This window comes from Pinus tabuliformis, chromosome Q (genome assembly GCF_031772625.1).
Source record: "Pinus tabuliformis cultivar Carrire ecotype Pingquan chromosome Q, CPIR1, whole genome shotgun sequence".
In the NCBI taxonomy this organism is placed as follows: domain Eukaryota; kingdom Viridiplantae; phylum Streptophyta; class Pinopsida; order Pinales; family Pinaceae; genus Pinus; species Pinus tabuliformis.
Window position 1 is genome coordinate 1,133,613,967 of NC_142296.1, and position 27,861 is coordinate 1,133,641,827.

The 27,861-nt window shown below is 39.6% G+C and overlaps 1 protein-coding gene across 3 annotated transcripts; it reads right to left on the reverse strand.

Annotated features, from left to right (window-relative positions):
- Positions 1–27,766, reverse strand: LOC149223536 (uncharacterized). 3 transcript variants are annotated; one of them, XR_016249472.1, is made up of 3 exons: positions 27,062–27,766; positions 26,606–26,739; positions 1–270 (listed from the first exon to the last, which is right to left on the reverse strand). XR_016249472.1 is itself a non-coding variant. In XM_089385866.1 (2 exons), the coding sequence occupies exon 1, from the start codon at positions 27,468–27,470 to the stop codon at positions 27,078–27,080; it is 393 nt and encodes a 130-aa protein (XP_089241992.1). In that variant the 5' UTR covers positions 27,471–27,765; the 3' UTR covers positions 26,444–26,605; positions 27,062–27,077. The 3 variants fall into 3 exon arrangements, 1 of the variants encoding a protein (XP_089241992.1); XR_016249471.1 differs by lacking the exon at positions 26,606–26,739 and adding an exon at positions 26,471–26,605 and having other exon boundaries at positions 27,062–27,765; XM_089385866.1 differs by lacking the exons at positions 1–270; positions 26,606–26,739 and adding an exon at positions 26,444–26,605 and having other exon boundaries at positions 27,062–27,765.
- Between the last annotated feature and the right edge of the window lie 95 nt (positions 27,767–27,861).

Here is a 27,861-nt window from a genome sequence, read left to right on the forward strand (position 1 = left end):
TAGAACCAGAAATCAATATATTTATGTGAAATTACCCTAAACAATCATATCAACATGAGATGAGGGATAGCCCCTGGCCACATTATAATCCAGCCTTGTAAATAATACAGCATTGGTTGATAATTCATGATTATAGTCTAGAACCATTTGCTGACATTGAATTCTTTGAGATACATGTTGTCATTGAACTGCTAGGGAAACTCTTATATGAATATCAACATGCTTAAAAATTCCATACAATGTTGTTCTCGCACCTAACAGTGCTTCAATCTGCGTTGTTACAAAGGACCTTTCATCAGAAGAGAAAAGAAGAATGGAATCATACAAAGATACTCAGAAGTAATATCTCCTCTAATTCCATATTGGAATAGTAGAAGTCAGAAGTAACATCTCCTCTAATTTCATATAGGAATAGTAAAAATCACAAGTAATATATCCACTATTTTCATATTGGAATAGTAAAAGTGAATCATTTTATTGCATGATACCATATATAGTAGTGCTACTAGATGTAGCTTATCAACACCGCTTTTTATTTTTTTATTTTTTGCAGAAGAAAAAAAAGACTGGTTTGGTATTAAAGATGAAATTCCAGTACATAATGACAGTGATGATAAACCTCCCATATTTAATGCCAGAGCAAGGGCTCGCATCTCTGCGGCCAGATACAATCAACGAAAAATTGGCAAAGGTTGGACATCTCATCTATAATGATTGTAGAATGCTCCCGTGCAATTGTAAGGCCTCTTTTTCATCAATCTGTTAGTTGAAAGGTCCATAGTAATAGATTCTTTGTAGAGAGTATGATCAGATTGTGATAAATAATTTGCTTTTACGTCGATCATGTTGTTCTAATGACTGCAAATAAGTGATGCATTTAGGAAAAGTTCTGAAAGAAAATTTATTAGTTCACTAAATTATTTTTTCAATGGTGCCAAAGGCAATCAAGTTATTTGTTAGACTGCAATCATACATGGAAACTAAGGGCAATATTCACTGCAAATAGAAATGACTATATACATGAACCTAATTCCAGATTCACAACATAATGTCTAATTGCCCTTTTCCCTTTTTCCTACTAAACGCACAGCTTGTAAGGACCATATGCTGGTTCTTCCATCAAACCCTGAAGTTGGACTGGAACCTACAGGATTCAGGACCGAGTATATACATGAACCTAATTTCAGATACATTAAATAGTGTTCAATTTCCCTTTGCCCCTACCTACTAAATGCTTCTAAGGACCATATGCTGGTTCTTCCATCAAACCCTGGAGTTGCACTGGATCCTACCAGACTTAGGACTATTAACATATGAAGTTGCAACATCTATTTCATCCAAGAACGTAGATCTGATGTTGCAATAGGTTAACTGAACTCAAGCATTGCTAATGACAAAAAATGGATGGGCCAGTTTGTAAAGTTTTGTAGATGTTCTATGCTAAGAGCAATTTCACTTTTCTCACAGCAATCATACAAGTAGATAAGCAAAATGCAGATAGAACATATAAGCAGATCTTACAGAAGACAAATCAGTATGTGTTCGTTTCGGCGGTCAACAGGATGCTTCAACCAGCAAAGTCTCCTTTGGTCATCCAGCCCAGCATGTGTCACAACAACCCTCCAACCAGTAGATGAGTCAACCCAAGTCAGTTCTACAAAAGTCAACGCTGTCCTGAAACTTCTGCGAAACCCTAGCAGCAGAAACCCTCTTCGTCCTTCCCACGTGTGGCTGAAATTCGTCCTCCAGGCAGCTCGTACTTTTAGGATGAGAGAGGAAGATGTGAGTTGTGTTTGTTTTCAAATTCTCTCCAACTTTTCCTGTATATATATCCATCAATGAGGGTGTGTGACACATCTGTTGGGCATGTGAGCCTACATTACAAAACTGGCTGACCTTGCACATATAATTTATTAAGAATAATAAATTCAAAATATAAGTTCTGCTCATCGGATTAAGACTATTTTTATATGGATTTTACACCTCTCAGAAAGAGGAATCCAACAAAAATATTAGCCTCTTAATCTGAGCATCAGAACATGGAGTTTGGACCTAGTTGTCCAATTTTAACACTCCCTCTCAACTAGGGAGAACTCCATCTATTAGTGCAATTAACATCGTGGGTCATCCCGCCGAAACTTGCTTTGTTGGCTTCTTTATTTCAGAACAGAAGTGGGTTAGTCACAAAGACATCATTCCCCGACTGACATAATCAGTCCAGAGGTCCCAGACCTCACAAATCTTGATCCCAGATCAAGTGGTTGGACCATGCCATCCTAGATAGAGAGTACGGCAATCTCTGATGCGTCCATCAGTCTTTGCTAATAGTCTCTAGCTTTTCCACACCTCATTGGCCAAATGAGAGGTACTTCCCATGAGCCCTGAACTCAATGGGTAGGATGCATACGGGGCACAGATTAAATGAGTGGTGAACCAGCTCAATAATCACAAGGGTGGGGCAGAAGCATTATGAGTGCTTATAGCTCCGAGAAGCTATCCCCAAAGCCCCCCAGAGCTCCCAGAGCTCATCGTCCAACAGGACCCACATCATAGGGTCTTTCCACGACACCAAGACTCTCACGGAAGGTTAGGAACTTGACCTTCCCCAGGGGCTTAGTGAGAATATCCGCGACCTGCTCATCAGTTCCTATATGATCGAGCCTTACGGCGCCTCGCTGTACCATATCCCGGATAAAGTGGCACCTGATATCAATATGCTTGGATCGGTCGTGGAACACAGGATTCTCAGTCATACGAATCCCACTGTGATTATCACAGAGTATTACAGTGGTATCTAGCACATGTTGGAACAGCTCACTAAAGAGCTTCCTCAACCAAACTGCTTCACAACAGGCCATACTAGCAGCAATGTATTCGGCCTCCGCGGTGCTCAAAGCCACCGACTTTTGCTTCCTGCTCATCCATGAGATCGAAGCAGAACCAAGATTGAAACAGCATCCAGATGTGCTCTTACGATCCACCACACTGCCAGCCCAATCGGCATCAGTATATCCCCGGAGTATCACACTCCTGGCAGTGTATCTCAACCCATGGTTTATCGTGCCCCGAAGATATCTCAAAAGATTCTTGGCACCAACCCAGTGAAAATGATGAGGCTCAACCATCTGTTGACTCAAAGTATTCACTGCAAAACATATGTCCGGACGGGTGTTCACTAAGAACATCAAAGCTCCTATGAGTTGACGATACTCAGTAGGATTGGCCAAGATAGGCCCTGCAGCGCTGCCACTCAACTTCTTAAAGTTGAGTTCCATTGGTGTCGACACAGACTTACAGTCCACCATCCCAAATCTTTCCAGAAGCTTCACAATATACTTTCCTTGAGAAAGGAAAATCTCTCCAGGTCTCTGCCAGACCTCCAGGCCTAGGAAATAGTGCATCAGTCCTAGGTCTTTCATCTCGAACTCAGCAGCAAGCTCCCTTTTACATTGATGAATGAGAGGGTCATCACCTGTCAGGAAGAGGTCGTCCACATACAGCACTAGAATGAGAGGCTTTCCTTCCTCAACCTTAAAGTAAAGGTTTGGATCAGCATTGCTTCGAGTGAAGCCCAGCTTCATCAAGTAACTATCCATCCTCTCATACCAAGCTCTGGGTGCTTGCTTTAACCCATAGAGGGCTTTCTTCAACCTGCAGACATAAGTGTCTCGATCTTGAACTTCAAATCCCAGAGGTTGTTCTACATACACCTCTTCCTTTATTGCACCATGCAGAAAAGCGGTCTTGACATCCATCTGATGAAGACTCCATCCTTGCGTAGCAGCAAGGGCTATGATGGATCGGATGGTGGTATATCGAACCACAGGTGCAAATATATCGTCATAGTCAATTCCTTCCTTTTGAGAGAAGCCACGGGCAACAAATCTTGCCTTAAACTTTTCAGCGCTCCCATCAGATCCATGTTTAATCTTGTAGAGCCATTTAGCGGTGACAACAGATTTGTCCTTCGGTTTTGGGACCACATCCCAGACATCATTCTTCATAATAGCCTCATATTCTTCATGCATAGCATCCTTCCAGACTTGATGCTTGATGGCTTCCTCAAAAGATCCAGGTTCAGATTGTATAATAGTACTCATGGCAGCTAGATACCCTTGGTATCTACACGGCTTCTTGCTTTCTCGGAATGTTCCCCTTGGGGCAACATGACCCTCAGCATCTTCGAGGGTGTCCCTGAGCCATGATGGCCTCTTTCCTAGAGAAGGGGAAGGATCAATAGGGTCCATTGGCCCTTCAACATCAGGCATAGTCTCATCCTGGGGTTCTTCCAGATTTCCAGGTCTTTCTTCATGGTTTTCTTCAGATCTAGGAAGATCTACTACTTTCTTCAGGGAAGCATCTTCGTCAAAAGTGACATCATGGCTTATCTCTACTTCCCTTTGACCAAGTACATAGACTCTATATGCCTTAGAAGTCTCACTGTAGCCCACAAACATTCCTTTCTTCCCAGTAGCATCCAGCTTCTCTTTTCTTTCGGCACATGAAAATAGACAGGACATCCAAAAATTCTAAAATGTGAGACATCAGGTTTCTTACCAGAGAAAACCTCTTCGGGAGTTTTGGAGTCCAAAGCAGAATGAGGGCATCGATTTTGAATGTACACAGCAGTATTTGCAGCTTCTCCCCACAGAAACTTTGGAAGACCCTGGTCACATAGCATGGCACGGGCAGCTTCCACAATAGTCCTATTCTTGCGTTCAGCAACACCATTCTGCTCAGGAGTATATGCAGTGGTAGTCTCCCTCTTAATGCCAGCTTCTCTGCAAAAGTCTTTGAACTCATTTGACTCATATTCAGTGCCATTGTCAGTCCTCAAAATCTTGATCTTCTTTCTGGTCATATTTTCCACCGAGACTTTGAAGGTACGGAACCACATGAAAGCCTCATCCTTCTTCTTCAAGAAGTATATTCAGGTTTTGCGAGAGAAGTCATCAGTAAATGTCATATAGTAAGAACATCCCCCCAAGGATGAGATCAGTTGTGTGGGGAAACCCTTGATCAATTCTTCTTTTATCTTCAAAGTGCAGCAGAGAAAGAGAGAGAGTGTACATTTACAACAGAAGTCAACACTTTGACTTGTCTAGATCTGAGCATAGATCATCTCATATAACGATGAGATCAGTTGAAGACATTCTGCTTCAACTGATCCTCCAAGGTGACTCCTTCACCTATCATCATCCTACATCAGGTTCTCAAGCTGCACCACTGTATATGCATCATGCATCATCATGTTGCTCTTGATCTCATGCATCACTAAGGTTGTTGAAGTAGAACGTCCTCTCATAGTGGTCATGTGATGGTACCAAGCTGAGGTCACTCTAATAGTACCGAATCTTGTGGTCACTGAGTTTATCTCTACAATGGCACTGAACCTCTCCTTCTGCAATAACACCGAAACTGAAATTACAACACCGAATTGAATTCACTGTCCTTTGTGGTAGCACCGAGACTTTTTCTTGAGATAGTAACAAGACCTTGTCCCTGAGATAGCACCGAAATCCTTTACTGAGATTTCACCGAGACTGTATTTCAGGACTGTTGTGTGAGATAACTCGGTCCCTTCATTCGAGATTTTCATCCAACCGAGATCCTTACCCTTGTCACTTCTTGTAATTCAGATCACTGTTTGCAATAGATACGTTACTGGATTATCTTCATACTGTTATTCAATATACTTAAACATCTATAGAAGAACCACCAAGATCTGGTGTCAAGACTGCTTCTTCTCATAGACAACGTTGGATTTTACCACGCTGTCACCTACAGTTACGTGGCATTAACACGGATCCCATGTTGTAGTATAACTGCTTTATAATAGATCAACTACAGGTATATCGTTGGAGGTCGAGGGTATTCATTCATGGTGACTGCGTCCTTATGCCGAGATCATTTAATACACGCTGCCTGATCTATGTTGCCAGATCCCACACTGCCAGATCAACTAACGTTACAGGATGCCGATAGTGTCATGACTGCACCATGGTGCAGTCAATACCTTGCTGCGGATGCGGCTCCCTTATGCGAAGATTCTCCATTGCTGCGTATAATGACAGCGTATAGATTTGCTGTGTATGCGTATAAGGTGACAACGTATAGTTTCCATAACTGCGTATAAGGTGACAGCGTATAGACTGTCCATAACTGAGCGTATAGATGTCCACGCTGTGTGTATAGTTTCCTTAATTTCGTATGCGTATCATGACAGCGTATAGTGCTGTGCATACATAACGTCTTCTCCTTTACAGCGTTTAGGGACGTGGCTGAAGTTTAGGGCTACGTGAACCTTCACACTGCGTATTGGCTTGGCAGCTACAGGTCTCCTTTCAACTGCGCCCAGATCTCCTATGAATTCTTCTATGCTTGATGACTGCAGCTCTTCTTCCTCCATTGACTATGTGAACAAGTCTGCGTTTAGGCTGCTACAGGCAGCGTATAAAGGCTTCTTGTGCAGCGTAACAATGCCTCCCTTGACTGCGTTCAGATCTCTGCGGCTAGGGCAATGTACAGCAGCTAGGGCATCACTTGAAGACTAGCGTATCACTCATGGTGTCTCTCTCCTTCACCAAAAACCCAGACGTGGAGAGGAGGAGACTACACATGAAGAGGTTGTGCTTATGACTCCAAGTGATGACTTCCAGCTTAGAGGAATCCATTTTCTTCGATGATGATTGCTATAGATAGAGTTTGTCTTCACCTCAGCTCCGATACCATGTAAAGTTTTGTAGATGTTCTATGCTAAGAGCAATTTCACTTTTCTCACAGCAATCATACAAGTAGATAAGCAAAATGCAGATAGAACATATAAGCAGATCTTACAGAAGACAAATCAGAAACAAGAAAAATGTATGTGTTCGTTTCGGCGGTCAACAGGATGCTTCAACCAGCAAAGTCTCCTTTGGTCAGCCAGCCCAGCATGTGTCACAACAACCCTCCAACTAGTAGATGAGTCAACCCAAGTCAGTTCTACAAAAGTCAACGATGTCCTGAAACTTCTGCGAAACCCTAGCAGCAGAAACCCTCTTCGTCCTTCCCACGTGTGGCTGAAATTCGTCCTCCAGGTAGCTCGTACTTTTAGGATGAGAGAGGAAGATGTGAGTTGTGTTTGTGTTCAAATTCTCTCCAACTTTTCCTGTATATATATCCATCAATGAGGGTGCGTGACACATCTGTTGGGCATGTGAGCCTACATTACAAAACTGGCTGACCTTGCACATATAATTTATTAAGAATAATAAATTCAAAATATAAGTTCTGCTCATCAGATTAAGACTATTTTTATATGGATTTTACACCTCTCAGAAAGAGGAATCCAACAAAAATATTAGCCTCTTAATCTGAGCATCAGAACATGGAGTTTGGACCTAGTTGTCCAATTTTAACACAGTTTAATCTTCTTTGGTCCTTCAGAGTCTCAGACACAGCCCTAAGAGGAAATCCATTTCACATTGCAGGATTATTGACAGGTGAGAAAAATTAAAATACAGACATCTAAAGTATCACAAGGATATTATGCTCACCACAATTTATTTTCCTAAATCAAAGCAGCCATACAAAGAGAAAAGGGCATCGAAATTGTGCAGCTTTAATACATCATGATACTCAACACGTTGTCTAAAGATGCTGGAATATATTATTATCAATTTCCAGACAATGCAACTTTGATGATTGACAAATGCAAGTAATGTTCAAAAGCACAAGAAAAGGATAATCACATCAGAAAACTTAGATATTCAACTCTGACGTACATTGTAAACTTCACTTCCTTTTGATCTTAATATATGTACCAAAGCTTGACTCCTTAAAAGATAACCATACTTGCAATTGAAAGCATTAAACCTGGACCTCATTCACCATAATAAGTTATCCAATTATAACCAAGGGTAAAGAAAAGAGCCCCATAAACCCACAGAAGGTTTAGTCTAGAAATAGAGACAATATCTTCGAGGCTTTTGGTATATGTAATTGAGACTAGATAATCAACATCCCTTCAAGCACCTACCATGAAAAAGACAAGTACCTCTCAATATCAAAGACTACCCAGCAGTACAAGATAACCAAAATCAACAAACAAGATATATCAAGAGAGAATGCATAAAGCTCAAACGTATCAAGAAACTTTCCAGGGCTAAAACCAACGAATTAATATAAATGTAGAATCCCCTACATACTGAAGCCCTATTTACCTAAATCCTAGCATGCCATACATGGCTCATGTAATCCCGTGACATTCTCTCATTGAAGACATTCAATTAATCAAGACTTAAGGTATGACATTCTAACAAATCCCTGACAACCTCAATACACAAAAATGCAATAGCTAATCCACACAAATGAGGAATGATACAAAACACAACACACAATTGTGACCATAGGGAATACATCAGAATACAAAGCCCTCTACCTTAGCATGACAGATATAGAATCACAATAAAAATGCCTCCATCCTCATTGCCTTCTTTTGCATTTTCCTGGGTGTAATGAGTCCACTTACTATCTCAGTTAGTCTTCAAATGCAGAACATCTCAAGGGTGTATTTCAAAGAGTTCATTTTCCGTGGCTTCTAGTCCCTCAAATTGATTAGCCATTACTAGATTTAACTTCCACTTGAGTTCTTAATTTTTCCTTGTAAAACCTTCATTCTTAAGTGCGTTAGAATTTCTTCCTGCAGCAAAACTTCTACAGCTGTTTGGAGCATCATTAAATTGCATACATGGTTCTACCAGCTCAAAATAATTGGAAAAAGAAGATCAAAAATCTACAGTTTCCAAAGTTGCATCTAACCATGCTGGGTAGCAACGAAGTCATATCACTAAAGAGTAAGAAAGTTCATCTTGAGAACCTACCACATGGTAAACATATTCACTCTGAATCTGACAAAGAGCTCCCTCCCTTTGATTCCAGTCAATATATATATATATATATGAGGTTCTTCCACAGAGTCATGTTTTCGCCTGAGGACTTTTCCAGAGTGCAGGTGCTCAACAAACTAAATGGCGAAAAGCTGTCTAAGTTTTCTGATCCCATCCACACTTTCTCGTTCTGTGGGGCTCCCAGCTTTCTTTGATCCACATGCAACTCATAGTCTCAATTGGGATAGGACCCAAGAAGTGACCAACTGAATTGTGGCTATAAAGCCTATCTACAAAATAATTATTCAACAATAAGCTCACATACAAGATTTCCATTAATTGATCCAAGACAATAGCTCCAAAGACAAACAATTTGCTCCAAATATCAAAGTTCATTCATAGGTCACATCTCTACCACAAGAAAAGAAGGCCAAAATTCTTTAAAGAGGTCAAAATCTCCAAGTTCTGATGATCATTTACAACAAATGGTCTCTCCTCTACCAATGAGCCATGACCTCCCTTGAAGGAGGATAAAACCAAGGAGACTATGTAAAGTCCTAGTGAGATCTTCAATTGTCATCCCCATATCCTCCAACCTTTTGACACAGAATACATGTTAGGATTCGAGGGTTCTAAGGCTTGCACTCTCTTTTTCCAAAATCCCCACAAGTTACTCGCCGTCTTGGTTTTTTGCTATTCAAAGCCCCTTGCCCAAGACAAGTAAGCACAACACTCTTTGTATGAGCCTTGAATATGTCAAATGAGTCTAGCTAGCTCGGGCAGTTTAAACTTAAAGCAATGTTACCCTCCCTACTAAGGGTCAATTCCCACAAGTAACATATTTAGATCATAAACATAAAAAAAACTCTGCAACATTATCCTTTAGTATTCCTTTTGAGCCTCGTAATGATTTGAAAAGAAAGGTTGCTCCTCAACTGAATCAAGCCAAACAACCAAGACCTCCCTTGAATGATGATAAAGCCAAGGAGATTATGTAAATACCTAAGTGAGATCTTCAACTATCATCTCCATATCCTCCAACCTTTTGGCACAAAATACTATTTGGGCCTCAAGGGGTCTAATGCTTGGATTCTCTTATTCCAACATCCCCAAGAGTTACTTACCATGTTGGATTTTTTTCCATTTAAGGCCCCATACCCAATACAAGCAAAACACTCTTTTTTTATAAGCATTGAATATGTCAATTGGATCTGGCTTGGGCAGTTGAGAGGAGTGTTATCCTCCCTACCCAAGTTCAATCCCTATAAGTGACATGTTGAGCTCTTAATGAACATATCATTGACAAAGCTTTGAGCTTCTACAAAATCTAGTTTACCATGGGTACCATTCTCAGAGTGAGGGTGTGTCCCTGGTGGGTTTCCATGGAGATGCATTTCATGGAAATTTATTTAAAACAAAAAAACAAAAATAGAGAACCTTGAATAGCAAAAATCCCAAGATGGAATGTAGATTTTGAGGTTTTTTGCAATAAGGGAATGAAAGCCTTAGACCCATTGAATCCTTGCTAGTATTATGTGCCAAAAGGTTGGAGGATATGGTGATGACAGTAAAGACCTCACTATTCATTTTAAGTATTGGATTTTTATCAATGTTGCAAAAAGTCTAACTCGGGAATAACTTGATGGGGTCAAAAAAACATACTTGGAGAGAAACTAGAGAAAAAAAACAAAATAGCAAAATTGGAAAGCATTAATAAATACAAAATATTTCAAACTTTTTTGATTAAATTTAAATATAACTAATAGTGACATAAGATAATTTAACACCAAAATTTCCTTCTCAAGTTATTACTAGAACACTTTCCCTCCCAAACAATCAAACGGCAAGTTGAAATGAGCAAAAAGAGTGACTTTCTCAGGCTTTATTGATGTTTTCTAGGGACACTGGAAAAAAAAATTCAATTTCATAAAAAACCTCATTTTTACCTCGTTATTTATTATTTCATCATTCACTGGGTCAAAATTCATAAAATTGCTAACACCAATTTGTACACTATAATGTGTATTAGCTTGTATAGTATAATGTGTGTGGTCTTCTTGACCCTCACAAAAAAGCACAATAAGAAGTCCAAAAAATATGAAGGTTGAAATTCTTATGTTTGCAAGAAGCTAAACTAAAATAATTTAAGTTGTTAAATCTCCTAATCTCGGTTTTAAAAAACGGCCTGGTCGAAACCAAAACGGCTGAGCCAAACCGAGCCAGGGCCTGGCGAGATCGGCTCGATGGCCAAATCGGTTCGGCCAGCCGTGTTGTTACCAAGCCGGCCGAGTCAGACTCTATGGGTGTGACCAAAAAGCACTGCTTTTTTTTGTGTCGATTTCAGGACCCCAATGCCCATTATTTTCTTCCTTTGGGTTCTTTGGGTCCATTTCCCTCTCCCAAACCCTATAAAAGCTACCCAACCCCTCTCATTTCCTCACAACTATCTCATTGCATTTGAGTGAGAATTTGTGAGGAGTTTGTGAAGACTTGTGGAGTTTGTTTTTGGAGCAACAATGAGGAGTCTTGGGCAAGCATTGGAGCAGGGGTGAAGAGTTTCTTGGGCAACCATCGAAGCAGCAATGAGGAGTTGGTTTGTTGGAGCAACTTTGAGGAGGCAGTTTGTGCCTAGAGGTATTTTTTTTCACTTCTAAAATCTGTTTTTTCTTTTTTTTTTGTGCAAATCTGGAAATTGAAAAGAGTGTTTTTTGTAAAAGAAATGAACATTAAAGCAATGAAAACAAAATCATTTTCAGAATTTTTCCCTTCATTTCCAAGTCAAAAAATGGCTCCTAGAGTGAAAGATGCTACTTGGGCATATGCTAAATGGTTGATAATCAAATGCATTGCAAATTTTTCCATAGAAAAATTAAGGGTCCTGATGGCATTAATAAGCTGAAACAACACTTGCCAAGGATTAGAGGCCAAATTACTCCATGTGAATCCCCACAAATTGGGGAGATTAGGAAGGAGTTGTTAAATAGCTTTGAGAAGTTTCAGAAAGAAAAAGTTAGGCAAAAAGAAATAGACGCTGAAATTGGGAGGAAGAGGAGTATACAAAAAATGATGGCTACCAACCCCCATTTTGACTTTGAGGGTTCTTCTTCTATCCCTTGTACTGATGCATCCAACCCCTTCTAATATGTTCCTCCCTCTTTGGAGTCTATTCAAGAAAAGGGTAAGGGTAAAATGAAAAAGAAGGGTGATATGAATATCAAAAGTTAATTCATTGTCACACCCTCCTCTCCATCAGATGCACATGGTCCTGAAGCTAGTAGAAATTTGCAACCCACTTTAGATGCCCATTGGAAGAAAGAATTAAGGGAGGCTGCTTGTGATTACATATCTAGATGGTGGTATGATGCTGATATCCCCTTCAATGCTTCCCATTCACCATATTATGAGCCTATGTTTGATGCCATATTTATTGCTGGAAAGGGCTTCAAAGGCCCTCCTATGCATGAGTTAAGGGGGTATCGTTTGCAGAAAGAAATTTCCTCCATTAATGAGCATTTGAAATATTTCAAAAACTCATGGGCAAAAACAGGATGTACCATCATGTCAAACGGATGGACTGATCAAAGGAACTGTACCATCATAAACTTTCTTATCTTTTGCCCACAGGGAACCATATTTCTAAAATCAGTTGATGCATATGATAAGGTGCATCTGATAGGGTGAAAGATGGACAATTGTTGTTTTAGCTATTGGATGAGGTTGTTAAGGAGTTGGGGGTGGCTAATGTTGTTCAAGTCATCACAGATAATGCCTCTAACTATCTTCTTGTTGGTAAACTGTTAAGAGGAAAAACACAAAACCATCTTTTGGACCCCATGTGTTGGACATTGCATAGACCTCATGCTCAAGGATATTGGCAAATTAGATTGGGTCAAGAACATTGTATATCATGCCAAAAGCATAACAAAATTTATCTACAACCATTCATGGATTTTGAGCATGATGAGGGTATACACAGGGGGCAGAGATATTATTAGGCCTGCCATCACTAGATTTGCATCTCATTTTTTGACATTGCAATCTATGCTTTCTCAACATAGAAACTTGCAAAAGATGTTTTCCAGTGATGATTGAAATCAAAGCCAGTTGTCTCTCAAACAGGAAGGCAAAGAATTGAAAAAGAAAGTTAATGAAGAAATATTTTGGAGAAAGGCAGCAGAGATTGTGAAGGTTGCTAAGCCACTGGTTTAGGTGTTGCGGTTGGTGGATGGGGAAAGATTGGCTATGGGCTTCATTTATGAGGCTATGGATTGAGCAAAAGGAGCAAATAAAGAGGGCATACAAAGATAGAGTGGCTAAGTATGGGCCCATTTGGGCAATCATTGATGAAAGGTGGAACAATCAACTCCATCGCCCTATACATGCAACTGGGTATTTTTTGAACCCACGGTATCATTATAAAGCTCTGGCAACAGGAGCTTTGAGTGGGGAGGTTAGAGATGGATTGATTGACTGCATTGATTGCATGATCCCATTACACTGTGATCAGCTGGAGATACATCGACGGGTCACAACCTTCAACAAAGCCACAGGTACCTTTGGGAAGAACCTAGCAAAGATTGCAAGGGAAGCAAATGAGCCAGGTAAACAAAAATTTCAATTTTCAAATTCTTAATACTTATTTTGTTAAATTGTTTATAATTTGAAAGTTGGATATAATTTGTTGAAACTTGAGCTAACTCATTACACTACTATGTTTTTTGCAGCACAATGGTGGGAGGCTTTTGGTAGCCATTGTCCTCAATTGCAAAAGTTTGCAATTCGTATTTTGAGTCAAACTTGCAGTGCTACTGGGTGTGAGCGCAATTGGTCTGTCTTTGAGAGGATTCACATGAAGAAGAGAAACCGTTTGGATCAAAAACAGTTAAATGATCTGGTATATTTCCAATACAACCTCTGGCTGAAACGCAACCAATTGTTGAACAAAATACCTAATTCAGATCCCATTGTGTTGGAAGATATTGATCCAACGTCAGATTGGGTAGTGGAGAGTCATCCAGCTGAGTTTGATTCTGATGAGGATCTTGATTTGGATTTACAGGTGGAGGCATCAGTCGAACATAATGTTCAATTGAATTCAAATCCACTTGTACTAGCCTCGGGCCCAGCGCCAAGTCCTCCAGTTGCAAGCGCTTCCTCTGCTCAGCCATGACGGAAGCGCATATCTCGTCTATCTCAGCGTGCAATTGTTGCACATCCTGCTAGTGCTACCACTACTATAGTTGCAGTTGGAGATGATGTTGAGGAGGAGCCATGGGTTTCCCCGTCTGACTCTGATTCAGAGGTTGAGCCAGATGATGTTGGCTCCTCTAGCAGTAGCCAGTAGTACTAGTCAATGGTGACTAGTGATGTTTCACAGTTTACTTTTGTTGTAGAGGCCATTTAGAGCCTCCTTGGTTATGTGTTTTTGTTTTGATCTCTATATCATCATCATGTATGTATTGGGCAGTGCACTGGATTCCATTTTGATATAAAGGATATATTCATGAGCCTACTTTGATCATATGTTGTCTTCTCTCGATATTCTAAAGCTTTTTGTTTGGAAACATGAATGAAAATCTTTAAAATTATGTTTTTTATGAAAAAAATTAATATTTTATGTATTTTTTAAAATGACCGAGTCATTGAAATCAAACCGGCCAAGTCGATACCAAGTCGGAGTCAGAGTTGGAGTCTACCCATGGTCGTTTCCGAATCGGAGTCGGAGTTTTAAAACATTGCTCCTGATACAAGCCCAAATTTGTTTTTTCACAACAATTATTTATTCCCAACAATTTATTTTATTAAGCAAATAAATTTTGAATTGTTGAAAAATAAAATCACTGGTATTTTAACTTCCAGATATATGTAGCAGAAATAAAATAAAATAAAAATATCAATCGCACATTACAACAGACAAACACCCACAACAATTCTCCTCCATTAATCAATCTAAGAAAAATTGAGGTTTCGACCCACAAAGAAATTAAAAGGAAATATGCATTGACGAGAACTTGTAAGTCGACCCCACTGGAAGAATTTGGCCCAAGGGATTTTGACCCACAAGAAATTAGCCTATGAAGAAATTCGGCCTAGAGAATTTCAACCCACCTCTCACCAACAACTTGGCCATGCACCTTCCCTTCAAACAACTTCTACGCCTCAGGAAATTTGGCACTGCAATCTCCAACAATTCGATCGTGTAGAAATGCTCTCGAATCCACCTGCACTCTTCCTCCTCTGCGCTATAGTCTAGCTGAGCCTCTCTCTCTAGAGAAAATCACTTCTCCACTTGTGTGTCTTCACCTCTCCCTTAGGCTTATTTTATAATCTTCATCAAGCCCAAATCCCTAACCCTAATCTCCCTTCTAGAAGATCTAGGAGATCAACGGTTGAGATCATTTCTAAGTCACTTAAATAATTTCATTATTTATCCTTAGAAATTGACTTAATAGTCCACAATAATTAATTGACTTTAATTATTGTACTTTTCCTAAGTTAGACTTAGGAAAGAAGACATAAATCACTTACTCCATCAAGCAAGCACCTAAAGAGGTAATAAATCATCTTCTACATGCTTAGACACCAATTCTATGTAGAAGAGCTTATGAAGCTACCGCAAGCTTCAACACTCCCTCCTAGCAAGGAAGGGTTTCTCCACTACCCCCAACTTGTCTTTGTACTTCACAAACTTCCCTTTCACTAGAGGCTTGGAAAGAATATCTATGGAATTGTATTGCAATCTCGCAACACCTCTACGGGCTTTGTCTTTGATGAAGTGATATCTGATCTCGACGTGCTTGGACCAATCATGAAACACAGAATTCTCAAAGAGTTTAATGCAACTCTAATTGTCACCGTGAATCATTGTTGGCCCCATCTCCAAACCAAATAATCTTGCAAGCATCTTGCAAAACCATATTGCCTCACAACTTGCCATATTCGCTACCATGTACTCTTCCTCTACTGAACTATGTACCATTGGTTGCTACTTCCTATTGCAGCATGAGATCATTCTTGATCCCAAGCTAAAACAACATCCAAACGTGGATTTTATGTCCACAACACTCCTGGCCCAATCAGAATTTATGTACCCTAGAAATTCTACTCCACCAACTCCAACATATCTAAGCCAGAGTCCATTGTACGTTGCAGGTATCTTAATACATGCTTTGTTGCCACCCAATGAACATATCTCAAATCCACCATGAACTAGTTGAGTGTGTTCACAACAAAACAGACATTTGGCCTAGTGTTGACCAAATATATCAAGGAATGCATCAACTACCTATAAAGTTTGGGATCCACCAACTCGCCTTTAGAAGCACTCAACTTCTTCAAGTTAGTGATCATCGGTGTAGACATAGGCCTGCAATCGTCCATCTTGAAACTCCTCAAGATCTCAATTGCATACTTGTCTTGCACAAAGGAAAACCTTTCCTGGTTGCTACCACACCTCCAATTCCAAAAATTAGTGCATCAAGTCAATGTCCTTCATCTCGAACTCCAAAGAAAGGTCCTCCTTGTACATCCCTATGAGCTTCTTTGATCCTGTGAAGAAAATATCGTCAACATAAAGTACCAAGATGAGCGGCTCACCCTCAACAAGTACATAGTACAAGTTAGAGTATGCCTCACTCTTGGTGGAGCCCAAACCAAGAAGATATCAATTGATCCTAGCGTACCATGCACATGGAGCCTGCTTCTCCCATGCACCTCAAAGCCCTGAGGCTACACAATATATAGCTCTTCCTCAATCACCCCATCGAGGAAAGAAGTCTCTACATCCATCTGATATATCCTCCACCCCATATCTGAAGCAATGGTACTCTAATGGATTCATATATGGCAATAAGTGTGAATGTCTCCTCATAGTCCACTCCCTCTTGCTAGAAGAATCCTCTCACCACAAACCTCACTTTGTACTTTCTGACACTGCCATTGACTGCATGTTTGGTCTTGTAGATCCATCAAAATGTGATCACTGACTTTCCCTATGAACTCAGGATTATGTCCCACGAATCATTCTTCATGATGGAGCTATACTCCTCCACCATTGAATCCCTCCAAACCTGCTCATTTGCAGCCTCCTCAAAAGTGGAAGGCTCCGACTCAGCCATGTTGCTTGACAAAGCCAAATAGTTAGAAAATCCCATTGGTGGTCTACTCTGCCTAAAGGTGTTGTCAGGAGCCTCCACATGCTCATGAGAATCTCTCAAGGTCTACTCGACCTATCTTGACCTCCTCCTAGTAAAGCTCAAAGGAACATCTCGCTCCTCCAAATCTAAAGGCCATGTCTCTATTACTAGTGTTCTTGGTCCATGCTCAACTTAGAAGCCTCTCACTCCTAGTTCTCTACCCCTGTTAACTCTCTCTCATGAGACCTCCTAAAGTTCCTACCCTCATCGAATCCAACAACCCGACTAACAATAAATCGCCTTTGTCTTGGAATGTAGACTCAATAAGCCTTTGAGACTTCCCTGTAGCCCACATAATATGCCACTTCCTAACAAGGGCTCCATCTTAGTCATTTTTTATGTAGGAGTGTGAACATAAATTAGACTATCAAAGATATGAAGGTGACTTACCTTTGGTTTCACTCTTGTGAACATCTCCTCAAAAGTCACATCCTCCAACACTCTGTGATGACTCCTATTTTCTAGTTACATAAATAGATTGCAGGCCTCTGCCCATGAAAACATAGGCAATTCCCAGTCATAAATCATTGCCCTCACTACCTCCATTATAGTCCTATCTTTCCTCTCCACAACCCCATTATGTTGAGGGTTGTAAGGTTATGTTAGATCCTTCTTGATCACCACTGCCTTGCAAAAATCCTAGAACTCATTGGAGGTATATTTGCCCCATTATCCAATCTCAGCACCTTAATCTTCTTCTCGATCTAGTTCTTCACGAGAGTTTTAAACCCCTAAAACCAGCCTAAGGCCTCACCCTTGGTCTTCAGGAAGTGGATCCAAGTCTTCCTGGAAAAATCATCTATGAAAGTCGCAAAATACAATGACCTTGTGATTGATTCCACTGACATAGAACAACAAATGTCGTAATGCACCAAGTCCAACACACCTTGGACTTGGCCTCGTTGTGAAGAAACATAGCCTTGGCCTTCTTATCAAGCACACACACCCCTTGCACACTCCTTGCTCCACCATGATCTCCAAAAACCTATAACCATTCTTCGTAACATAGGAAGAGCCCTATAGTGTAGTTGTCCAATCCTCCTGTGCCAAATCTCACACTAGTTGTCACTCTCATGTACGAGAGCCTTTACTACTATAAATTGTAACTAGGTTCGGTATATTTGTAAACATGACATTGTATACTTTGTATAAAGAAAGAAAAGAAAATATTATTTTATATAAAGCATGGGTTTCATGCTCAAGTTTAGGTCAAAAGCATGTTCTTCATGTTTATAGGTCTTCCTAGGACAAAGAAGAAACTATGTCATGTATTATAGTCCCATCTAGACTCATTATAACAAAGAAAAATATTTATTTTTGTCAAGAAAAAGCCATTTATTCCTCCAAGACCGAGTCAGCGCCAATCAAGGTGAAGTCAGCCTAAAGGAGGGCTATTCAACCCCTCAAGAAGGTTATAAATAGAAGGAGCTCAACTCATTTGAGACACACATCTAAGAAAAGTTCGATCTGCAATAGCAAAGGAAGAGAAAGAGTTAGAAGGACGAAGGAAGAAGAAATCAAAGTCTCTTGGTTTATCTCATTTTCTGTCTGCAAGTGTGAAGCTGTTAGGGATTCTATGTAGCTATCAGTTGCAAGAGGCCGAAATTGCAGGGCCAAAATTCTAAGAAGAAGTTGCAAGGTCGAAATTCTAGAGCGACGCTACAACAGGTCGAAGTTTGGAAGATACCTTGGAGAAAATCTTGTTGGGGGATGACTTGGTGCTTGGGAGGGTTTTGGGCTTTGGTCCTTGGGCCTTGGAAGTCTCTTTGTGAACAGATTCTATAAGAATAGAAGCATTTTTTTGGGTTTTCCCTTTAGGCGGGTTTTGCCCTGGCTTGGAGCCAATATCTTGTGTACTTTGTCTTGTTGTGATCTTCATTATTTTGGTAATTGCTTGATGAACAAGATCCACTGAAGTAATAAAAATCCAACACATATCACAAGTAATTATCAAGTTAAGTAAAATATCTATAATCTCTAAGTCTCCTGATTTTCCAACATGGTATCAGAGCTAAGGTACAAGAAGAACACTGAAGATCACATTCCACTTGGCACTATGGCAAGGATTATGAAGAAGGGTTTCGAGTTTCTTGGGATTCTCACTACTTCCATTAAGAATTGGATCCTAAAGATGATCTCCAAGCTAGCAAAAGAAGTGATGGATGGAAGTCTAATCTCTGCTTTTTCCGACACTTTCATGGATGAGATTGTATGTGTTATTGATAGTGGTGCTTCCAGACATATGACAGGAGAATGCAGTCAACTCCAGACTTTGTCAAAAGGAACCTCCTCTCATTCAATCGAACTTGGAGACAAGAAGAGCTATCCAGTGAAAGGGATTGGATCTACTTCGTTGGAGCTCGAATCTGGTGGAAGTATTCACCTCAACAATATTCTATATGTTCTAGGTTTGAAGAAAAACTTACTTTCTATTTCTTGTCTAGAGGATAAGGGTGATAGAATTGCTTTTGTTGATGGCAAGGTTTTGGTTTGGGGTAAGGGCTCTAATATTGACAATGCTATGGTGTTTGGGATTCATTAGGGGACATTATATAAAATTTTTACACCTCTATCTCAAGCCCTAGTTCACTTCAATGTGAACCCTTATGAACTATGGCATAGAAGGTATGGACACCTTCATTATAAGATTTTGCCTTCTCTAAATCAAATGGTCAATGGCATCCTCGAATTGAAGGAAGAATATGAAGGGACCTGCAAGGGGTGTGTTCTAGGCAAGAGTGTGAAAAAGCCATTTGCAAGAAGTGATACCAGATCTAATGAAGTCTTAGATATCATACACTTGGATGTATGTGGTCCTATGACAGTAAAATCTTTGGGTGGGCATCAATATTATGTCACCTTCATTGATGATTTCTCAAGGAATACTTGGTTAAAACTCCTCAAGAACAAAAATGAGGTATTTGAGAAGTTTCAAGTATTCAAGAATGAAGTGGAGAACTTGATTGAAAGAAAGATCAACACTCTAAGATCCGACAATGGTGGAGAATATACCTCTAAAGAACTAATAGCATTCCGCAAGGAAGCAGGGATTAAGAAGGAGTTTATTGTTCCTTACAATCCTCAACAAAATGGCGTGGATGAAAGAAAGAACGGAACAATTGAAGAATGTGTCAGGGCCATGCTACATGATCAAGATCTCCCTCAATTCCTATGGGGAGAAGCATTTGTGACAGTTGTTTACTTGCAAAACAAAAGTCCTCACAAGAGTCTCAATAACATGAGCCCGGAAGAAGCATTTACAAGAAAGAAGCCAAGTGTGGATCATCTTCGAATATTTGGGTGTCTTGTTTATATACATACCTAAGGACAAAAGGAAGAAGTGGGATCCTACCAGTATGAAGGGCATCTTTGTTGGGTATAGTGCTTCATCAAAAGCTTACAGAATCTATTTTAAGGAGGATCATCAGATCGAAGTAAGACATCTTTGATGAAAGTATAGCTTACAAGAAATCTAAGGATGTTCCAATCAACTCTGATGAAGAAGAGATACCTATCTTTGAGGATATCTTGAGGGACAGCAATGGTCAAGATCCAACATCAACTCAAGAAGATGTTGAAGGTCCTAGTGAGCATGTGCAACAAGTAGTTGTTCCTAAAAATCGAAAAGAACTCTGCTTGGTTAAGAACTACTTTACAAGAAGCAGAAGGACACATAGCAAAGGAGACCTTTAAGGAAAGTAAAAGACCGAAAAGGTATTCTGGATATGCAGCATATATGACCAAGCTCATTGAAGTTGAACCTTCCTCTTATGAAGATGCAGCGAAACATCAAGAGTAGAGGAATGCAATGTAGGAAGAATACTAGTCAATTATGAAGAATGATGTTTGGGAAATCGTTCCTAGGCCAAGTGACAAATCGATAATCACTTCAAAATGGATATATAAGATAAAGCACGTTGCAAATGGGAGCATTGATAAACACAAAGCAAGGTTTATAGCAAGAGGCTTCTCACAGAAAGAAGGTATTGATTACAAAGAAACCTTTACTTCTACAACTAGATATACAACAATTAGATCGCATGTTTCATTGGCTACTACTATGGGATGAAACATCCATCAAATGGATGTTAAGACAGTTTTTATAAATGGGACTATTGATGAAGAGGTTTACATTGAGTAGCCTCAAGAATTTGAAAAAAATCATAGGAAACTCATGTCTGCAAACTAAAGAAAGCTCTATATGGCTTAAAGCAAGCACCTAGAGCTTGGTATGCAAGAATGGATGCATACCTATTGAGACTTGGTTTTACCAAGAGTTCTGTAGATCCTAACCTATAAATCGGAGTGGTCCAGGGTGAACCAGTCATCAAACTATTTTATGTTGATGATCTACTTGTTACAGGTGTAAAACATTGAATTCAGGAATGCAAGAAGCAATTAGCAGTCAAGTTTGATATGAAGGATCTTGGGATTATGCATTATTACTTGGGACTAGAAGTTTGGCAAAAGCCAGGTGAAATATATCTTGGTCAAGGTAAATATGTGATCAAGATTCTTTAGAAATTTGGCATGATGGACAACAAGCCTATGATGACTCCTATGATTACCAATCTAAAGAAGTTGAGGAGTTCAAATTCTAGTCCAGTGGATCCTACTTGCTACAGACAGTTGATTGGGTCCTTGATGTATCTAGTAATACAAGACTTGACATTTGTTTTGCGGTAAATGTCCTCAGTCAATTTCAGATAGAGCCAAAGCATGATCATTGGATAGCAACCAAGCATATCCTAAGATATTTGTGTGGAACCATACATCACTGCCTCCAATATAATGGTAATGAAATTCAACTTTTGGGATATACAGATTCTTATTGGGGTGGCAATGAGACAGATGGGAAAAGCACAACAAGTGGATGCTTCAGCTTAGGATCTTCCATGGTCTCATGGATGAGCAAAAGGCAGGATACAGTTGCTTTGAGTAGTGTTGAAGTTGAGTATGTTGTTGCAAGTGAAGTTTATCAGGAAGTTGTTTGGCTCAGGAAGTTATTATTAGATTTGTTTGAAAGGCCACTTAGCCCTACATGTATATATTGTGACAATGAAAGTTGTATAATATTGACAGAAGACAAGGTGTTTCATGCTAGGACAAAGCATATAAATAATAAGTACCACTACATCAAAAGCCTAGTACAAGATGGGCTCACGTAGCTGCATTATATACCTACAAATGAACAAGTAGTAGATATTCTGACTAAGGCATTACCAAACAAGAAACTTGAGTACTTGAGAAACAAGCTTGGTTTGGTAGACATCTCTTCCCTAATTGAGAGGAAGTGATGTTGGATAGTTCTTATCTTTATGTGTCATGCACTAGACAAGGACTATCAGCCATAAGTCTTAATGAAGGCCATAAGGAAAGAATGAAGTCTAAAGGATTGGATAAGCATCTGAGATTGGAACTTCTTATGGATTGTAGAATCCAAGAAAGAAGTTGTAGACCAATACACTTTTAGATGAGGTAGGGCATCCAAGATAAAAGTAGTCGAAGAGGACCGATATTCTTTATGGATTCAAGATTGGAAATCCAAGATAAGAATAGTCTTAAAAGGACATACCTGGTGAACATCCGGATGGGGTATGTGCCTTAGAGGTAGTGTGGCAGCTCACATAAAGCCTCCCAACATCATGCTCTCTAATGAAGATGAGCTTGTCAAGTTAAGACCTTCAATGACAATGTTGGTTGTGATATAGATGCTTGACAAAGATGGCTTATCAATCTGACTCTTCTTATGAGAATGCTTCAAGAATGAGATTCCTTGTACTTCATGATGGGATTATGAATACCTCCCTAGTTAAGAGGGAGTGTTGGAAATTGTAACTAGGTTCGGTCTTCATAATGACCTATTTGTAAATATGACATTGTATACTTTCTATAAAGAAAGAAAAAGAAAGAAAACAAAATATTATTTTATGTAAAGCATGGGTTTTATACTCAAGTTTGGGTCAAAAGCATGGTCTTCATGCTTATAGGTCTTTCTAGGACAAAGAAGAAATTATGACATGTATTATAGTCCCATTTGGACTCCAGTCAAGGTGAAGTCAGCCTAAAGAAGGGTTATTCTACCCCTTAAGAAGGCTATAAATAAAAGGAGCTTGACGCATTTAAGACACACATCTAAGACAAGTTCAATCTGCAATAGCGAAGGAAGAGAAAGAGTAGGAAGGACAAAGGAAGGAAGAATTGGTTTATCTATTTTTTTGTCCACATGTGTGAAGTTGCTAGGGTTTCTGTGTAGTTGCTAGTTCCAGGAGGTTGAAATTGTAAGGTCAAAATTCTGAGAAGAAGTTGTAGGGCCAATATTCTATAGCAAAGTTGTGGTAGGTGAAAGTTTGGAAGTTGCCTTGGGGAAAATATTGTTGCGGAACTGACTTGGTGGTTTGGAGGGTTTTGGGCTTTGCTCTTTAGGCCTTGGAAGTCTCTTTGTGAACAGATTCTATAAGAAGAGAAGCATTTTTCTAGGTTTTCCCCTTGGAGGGGTTTTGCCTTGGCTCCTATATCTTGTGTAATTTGTCTTGTTGTGATCTTCATTGTTTTGGTAATTGCTTGATGAACAAGATCTAATAATGTAATAAAAGGTCAACACATATCACAAGTAATTATCAAGTTAAGGAAAACCTCTATAATCTCTAAGTATTTTGATTTTCCAACATTTACCAAGACATATTCTTCTCCCAAATACTCGCCTCCTGCTAGAATCAGTTCCTTTTGGCGCAACAACCACTTCACTTCCCATGAAGTTGACCTCTAGTCCTCTCTCTTCCATGGCCAAAATTGATAGGAGATTCGTCTCCACGTCCATGATATCTCCTAAGTCCATCAACAACTTAATGGTAACACTACCCTCTACTACACACTTGGTATTGTCATCAAGGTCTACATATATAATGTATATCTCTAGGCTCCTTGGTCATGTTGGTGAAGATGTCTTAAGATCCAATCATGTAATGAGATGATCCATTGTCCACAAACCAAACACCTCTCATGACAATTCAAGAAAGGCATGACACTAATGCAGAGTTCTTCTCAACTTTTTAGCCAACTCGTCCATTTGTACACTGGTTGTCATGGTTGTCTTTCCCTTTCCATTCTTCCTGTTTAGACACTCACTAGAAAAATACTCTAACTTGTGACATGCAAAGCACTTGACTTTGCTCATGTCCTCCTTTTTACCCTATGAAGGACCACCTCCACTCTAGTTCTACTTGGCCTTCCCTTTGCCCTTTTTCACTTGCACAGCAAGAGAAAGCTCCTCTTTCTCCTCACCACTCAAGTGTTGTCCTCTAGTTAATGAATTCGCCCATATCTCCTAATACCAACCCAAATTTATTTTCTCACAACAATCATTTATTCCCAACAATTTATTTTATTGACCAAATAAATTTTGACTTGTTGAAAAATAAAATCATTGGTATTTTAACTTCCAGAAATTTACATGTTGCAAAAATAAAATCAAAGAGAGATCAATCACACATTACAATAGATAAACAACCACAACAATTCTCCTTCATTGATTAGTCTCAGGAAACCAAGATTTTAACCCACACAGAAAATACAAAAGAATATGCATTGACTAGAACCTGTAACTCAGCCCCACTGGAAGAATTTGACCCTAGGTATTTCGGCCCCCTTGGAAATTATCCTCAGAAGAAAACTAACCTAGAGAATTTCTACCCACCTCTTACTAACAACTTGGCCCTCACAAACCAGCCTCTCTTACAATTTGATATCCTTATTTCAGCAATTTAGCCCTGCAATCCCCAACAATTTGGGGCCTCCTAAAAATGCTCTTGAATCCACCTGAACTCTTCCTCCTTTGTGCTACAGTGTAGTTGAGCCTCTCGCTCTAGAGAAAATCACTAGCTCCACTTGTGTGCCTTCACCTCTCGCTTAGGCTTATTTTATAAACTTCATCAAGCCCGAATCCCTAACCCTAATCTCTCTTCTACAATATCTAAGAGATCAATCGTTGAAATCATTCCTAAGTCACTTAAATAATTTCATTTCTTATCCTTAAAAATTAACTTCGTAGTCCACAATAATTAATTGACTTTAAATATTGAATATTTTTAAACTTGGGAAAGAAGAAATACATCACTTAATCCATAAAGCAAGCACCTAAAGTGGGAATAAATCATCTTCTACATGCTACAACACCAAGTCTATGCAGAAGACCTTCTGAATCTACCACAAGTTTCAACATAAGTTCCAAACCAGACCATTAGCAACTTGGCCTATGGCTTATTGTTTATTTTCCCAACACAAAGAAGAGAAACGTGAGGTCATTATCTGTATTACCATCGACTTCAATGATGAAATTAGAGATTGGGGTTCAGCCCCTACCCAAAATTTGTTACAAGTTGTCATTGTCTTAATGGGAAATCACTAGAGGTGGCTAACATCAATGTTCCAAGTTTCCAGAACACCAAAACGTGAGAATAGCGATATACATCTATGTCTTAAGATAACTGATCTAAGAAAAGGTCTAATGACAGATGAGTGTCACTACTCAATGCACTACCCCACTAGTGCCTGAATCCAACTACTGCGCAAAGGAATAAAGACCAACCATAGCAATGTCACTATCTGATTTAGAATTACTTGAATTCTCTAGAATACTCAATGGCACGCTAACCAAACCAAGTTGCGCCTTATCAGGTTCCTCCTACTCATTTACCTATGCATTAGGTTTGCATTCATTTTGCTTTTTGCTTTTTCTTTACTTTATTTTTGCCACAAAATTACAGCCTATGATTGAAAGGGAACATGGGCGCATCTTCAAAGGTGGTGTTCCCTACTGCATTTTCCCCAAAAGAGGGCATGGGAAAACATCCCATTGGAGTACCCCAGTTCCAAAGAACAAGGAGTACCTACCCTCCACTTGGGAACATGTCCCCATGTAACACTAGTTAACATTTATGCATCCAAATTTGACATAGAAAGAACCCATGCTAGATAGCCAACAAACAGCTTAAAGTATATTCACTTCTGCAAGGACTTCACAATAATTAAGAGTCCAAAAGTAAAACAATTTCTTCCCATGCAATGGTGTGTTCGAAATGATGACGGGTACAACCTTAAGGGCCTGTAATGATTATCTAGTATATATTCGTTCTGCTAAGGATATTATAACTCTAAAGACTGAAGGCTTCATTAGCCTTGAGTGATCATTTGCTTCAAATATAAGGAATACAAAGTTTTTGCCTCTACAATATACTATTGACAGAGACAATACAGAAGACCTTGCCATAATAATTTCATACTTAAGTGAACAAACAGAAGAACACACATTCATGGGCATGCCGTCACATTTCAGACTAGGAAAGAAGCATTTTTTGAATCCAAAAACTGCAATTATCATCCATTTAAAATGACATAAAATATTACCTTAAACAACAAATTATGAAAGTAAAACAAAAGTTTTAGATCTGGTTCCTATAGATGATGCAACAAACTTGATTCCCTCTCCTCAAATAATCCTAGCAACCATCTAGTGCCCACAGTGCGTAAAACATGTCTAACCTGAAAATCGACAGCCAAAAAGTAAAACAAAAGTTTTAGATCTGGTTCCTAAGATGATGCAACAAACTTGATTCTGTCTCCTCAAATAATCCTGGCAACCATCTAGTACCCACAGTGCGTAAAACATGTCTAAGCTGAAAATTGACAGCCAAATAGGCCAGAAAACTGAAATATTCAGAGACGAATTCGAATACCAATTTCAAAACTGCGTTATCTCTTTAAAAAGAAAATAACTTAAAAAATACATGGCAAGCACCGACTTAATCTTGTTTAGCAGCATCAAAAGAAATATTACTTGCAGTTAGGTGGGCACTACATACTTCACAACGTTTCCATTTCTTAAAAGAACACACAAAACATGACGGTGGATTTGTATATGACTGCAATTCAATAGGCTCCTCATATCTGGAAAACCAGAGACTAAAAACCATTGATAGATCAAAGTCAGCCACCAACCGTGCAGCTGATCTTTTTAATCCGAGCGCTTGAGCTTCTGGATTTGTTCGTTCATGCGTTCGATTCGCAAGACCATGCATGTGACGCAGAACAGAAGCCAGTAGAGCAGGAGAGCCGAGGCAATAAGCATGAAGTTACGCTGGCTCTTCATGACGGATTTCTGATGGCGAATATGCTCGCTCGGGCTACACAGATTCCCTTCACAACTGGGCCTTGTCTCGTATTTCCAGTAGATATCCATTAGCAGAAACAGACAGAATGGCACTACAGAGAGCATCGGCTTCAATGCGTTGCGAGTAACGACTACCAGTCCCTTCCTGAGGCGATCCAGGCCGGGCATTGTGAGCAACAACAGCATGACGGCCTCTGCACCTGCCGCATATCCCAAGACTACCCATTCCAATGCCATTCTTTCCCAAATAGACACTGGGCACTCCTGAATGCTTAAGGCCTTGAGTGGCTGGATCTGAAGAAGATGGTCAGGACCCAATTCAGATGGGAGAAAATAGAGAAGCCCCAAATCGATATTTCCGGTGATCCGTGTCCAAAATGCTTGAAAATCCACCAGAGAATTGTTGTGAAATGCCAAGAGGGGCACAGGAAGATTATATGGGCAGAGTCAAGAGGAGTGAAAGCGTCCAAACCCTTCGAGGAAGAAAAGTATCTTTGAAAAGGAAGCACCGACTCCCCTCTCGTTCGTGATGAAGTTGCAACCCTCACGTTTGTGATAAAGTTGCAAATGATAATTATTTGCAAGGCCTTTAATCAAGGGAGAAGGTCTCCTTCTAATAAATTTAAGC

What these genes read in the sequence shown, in the direction of transcription:
- LOC149223536 (XM_089385866.1), bottom strand. Translation starts at nt 27,470, where the DNA reads ATGGCATTGGAATGGGTAGTCTTGGGATATGCGGCAGGTGCAGAGGCC.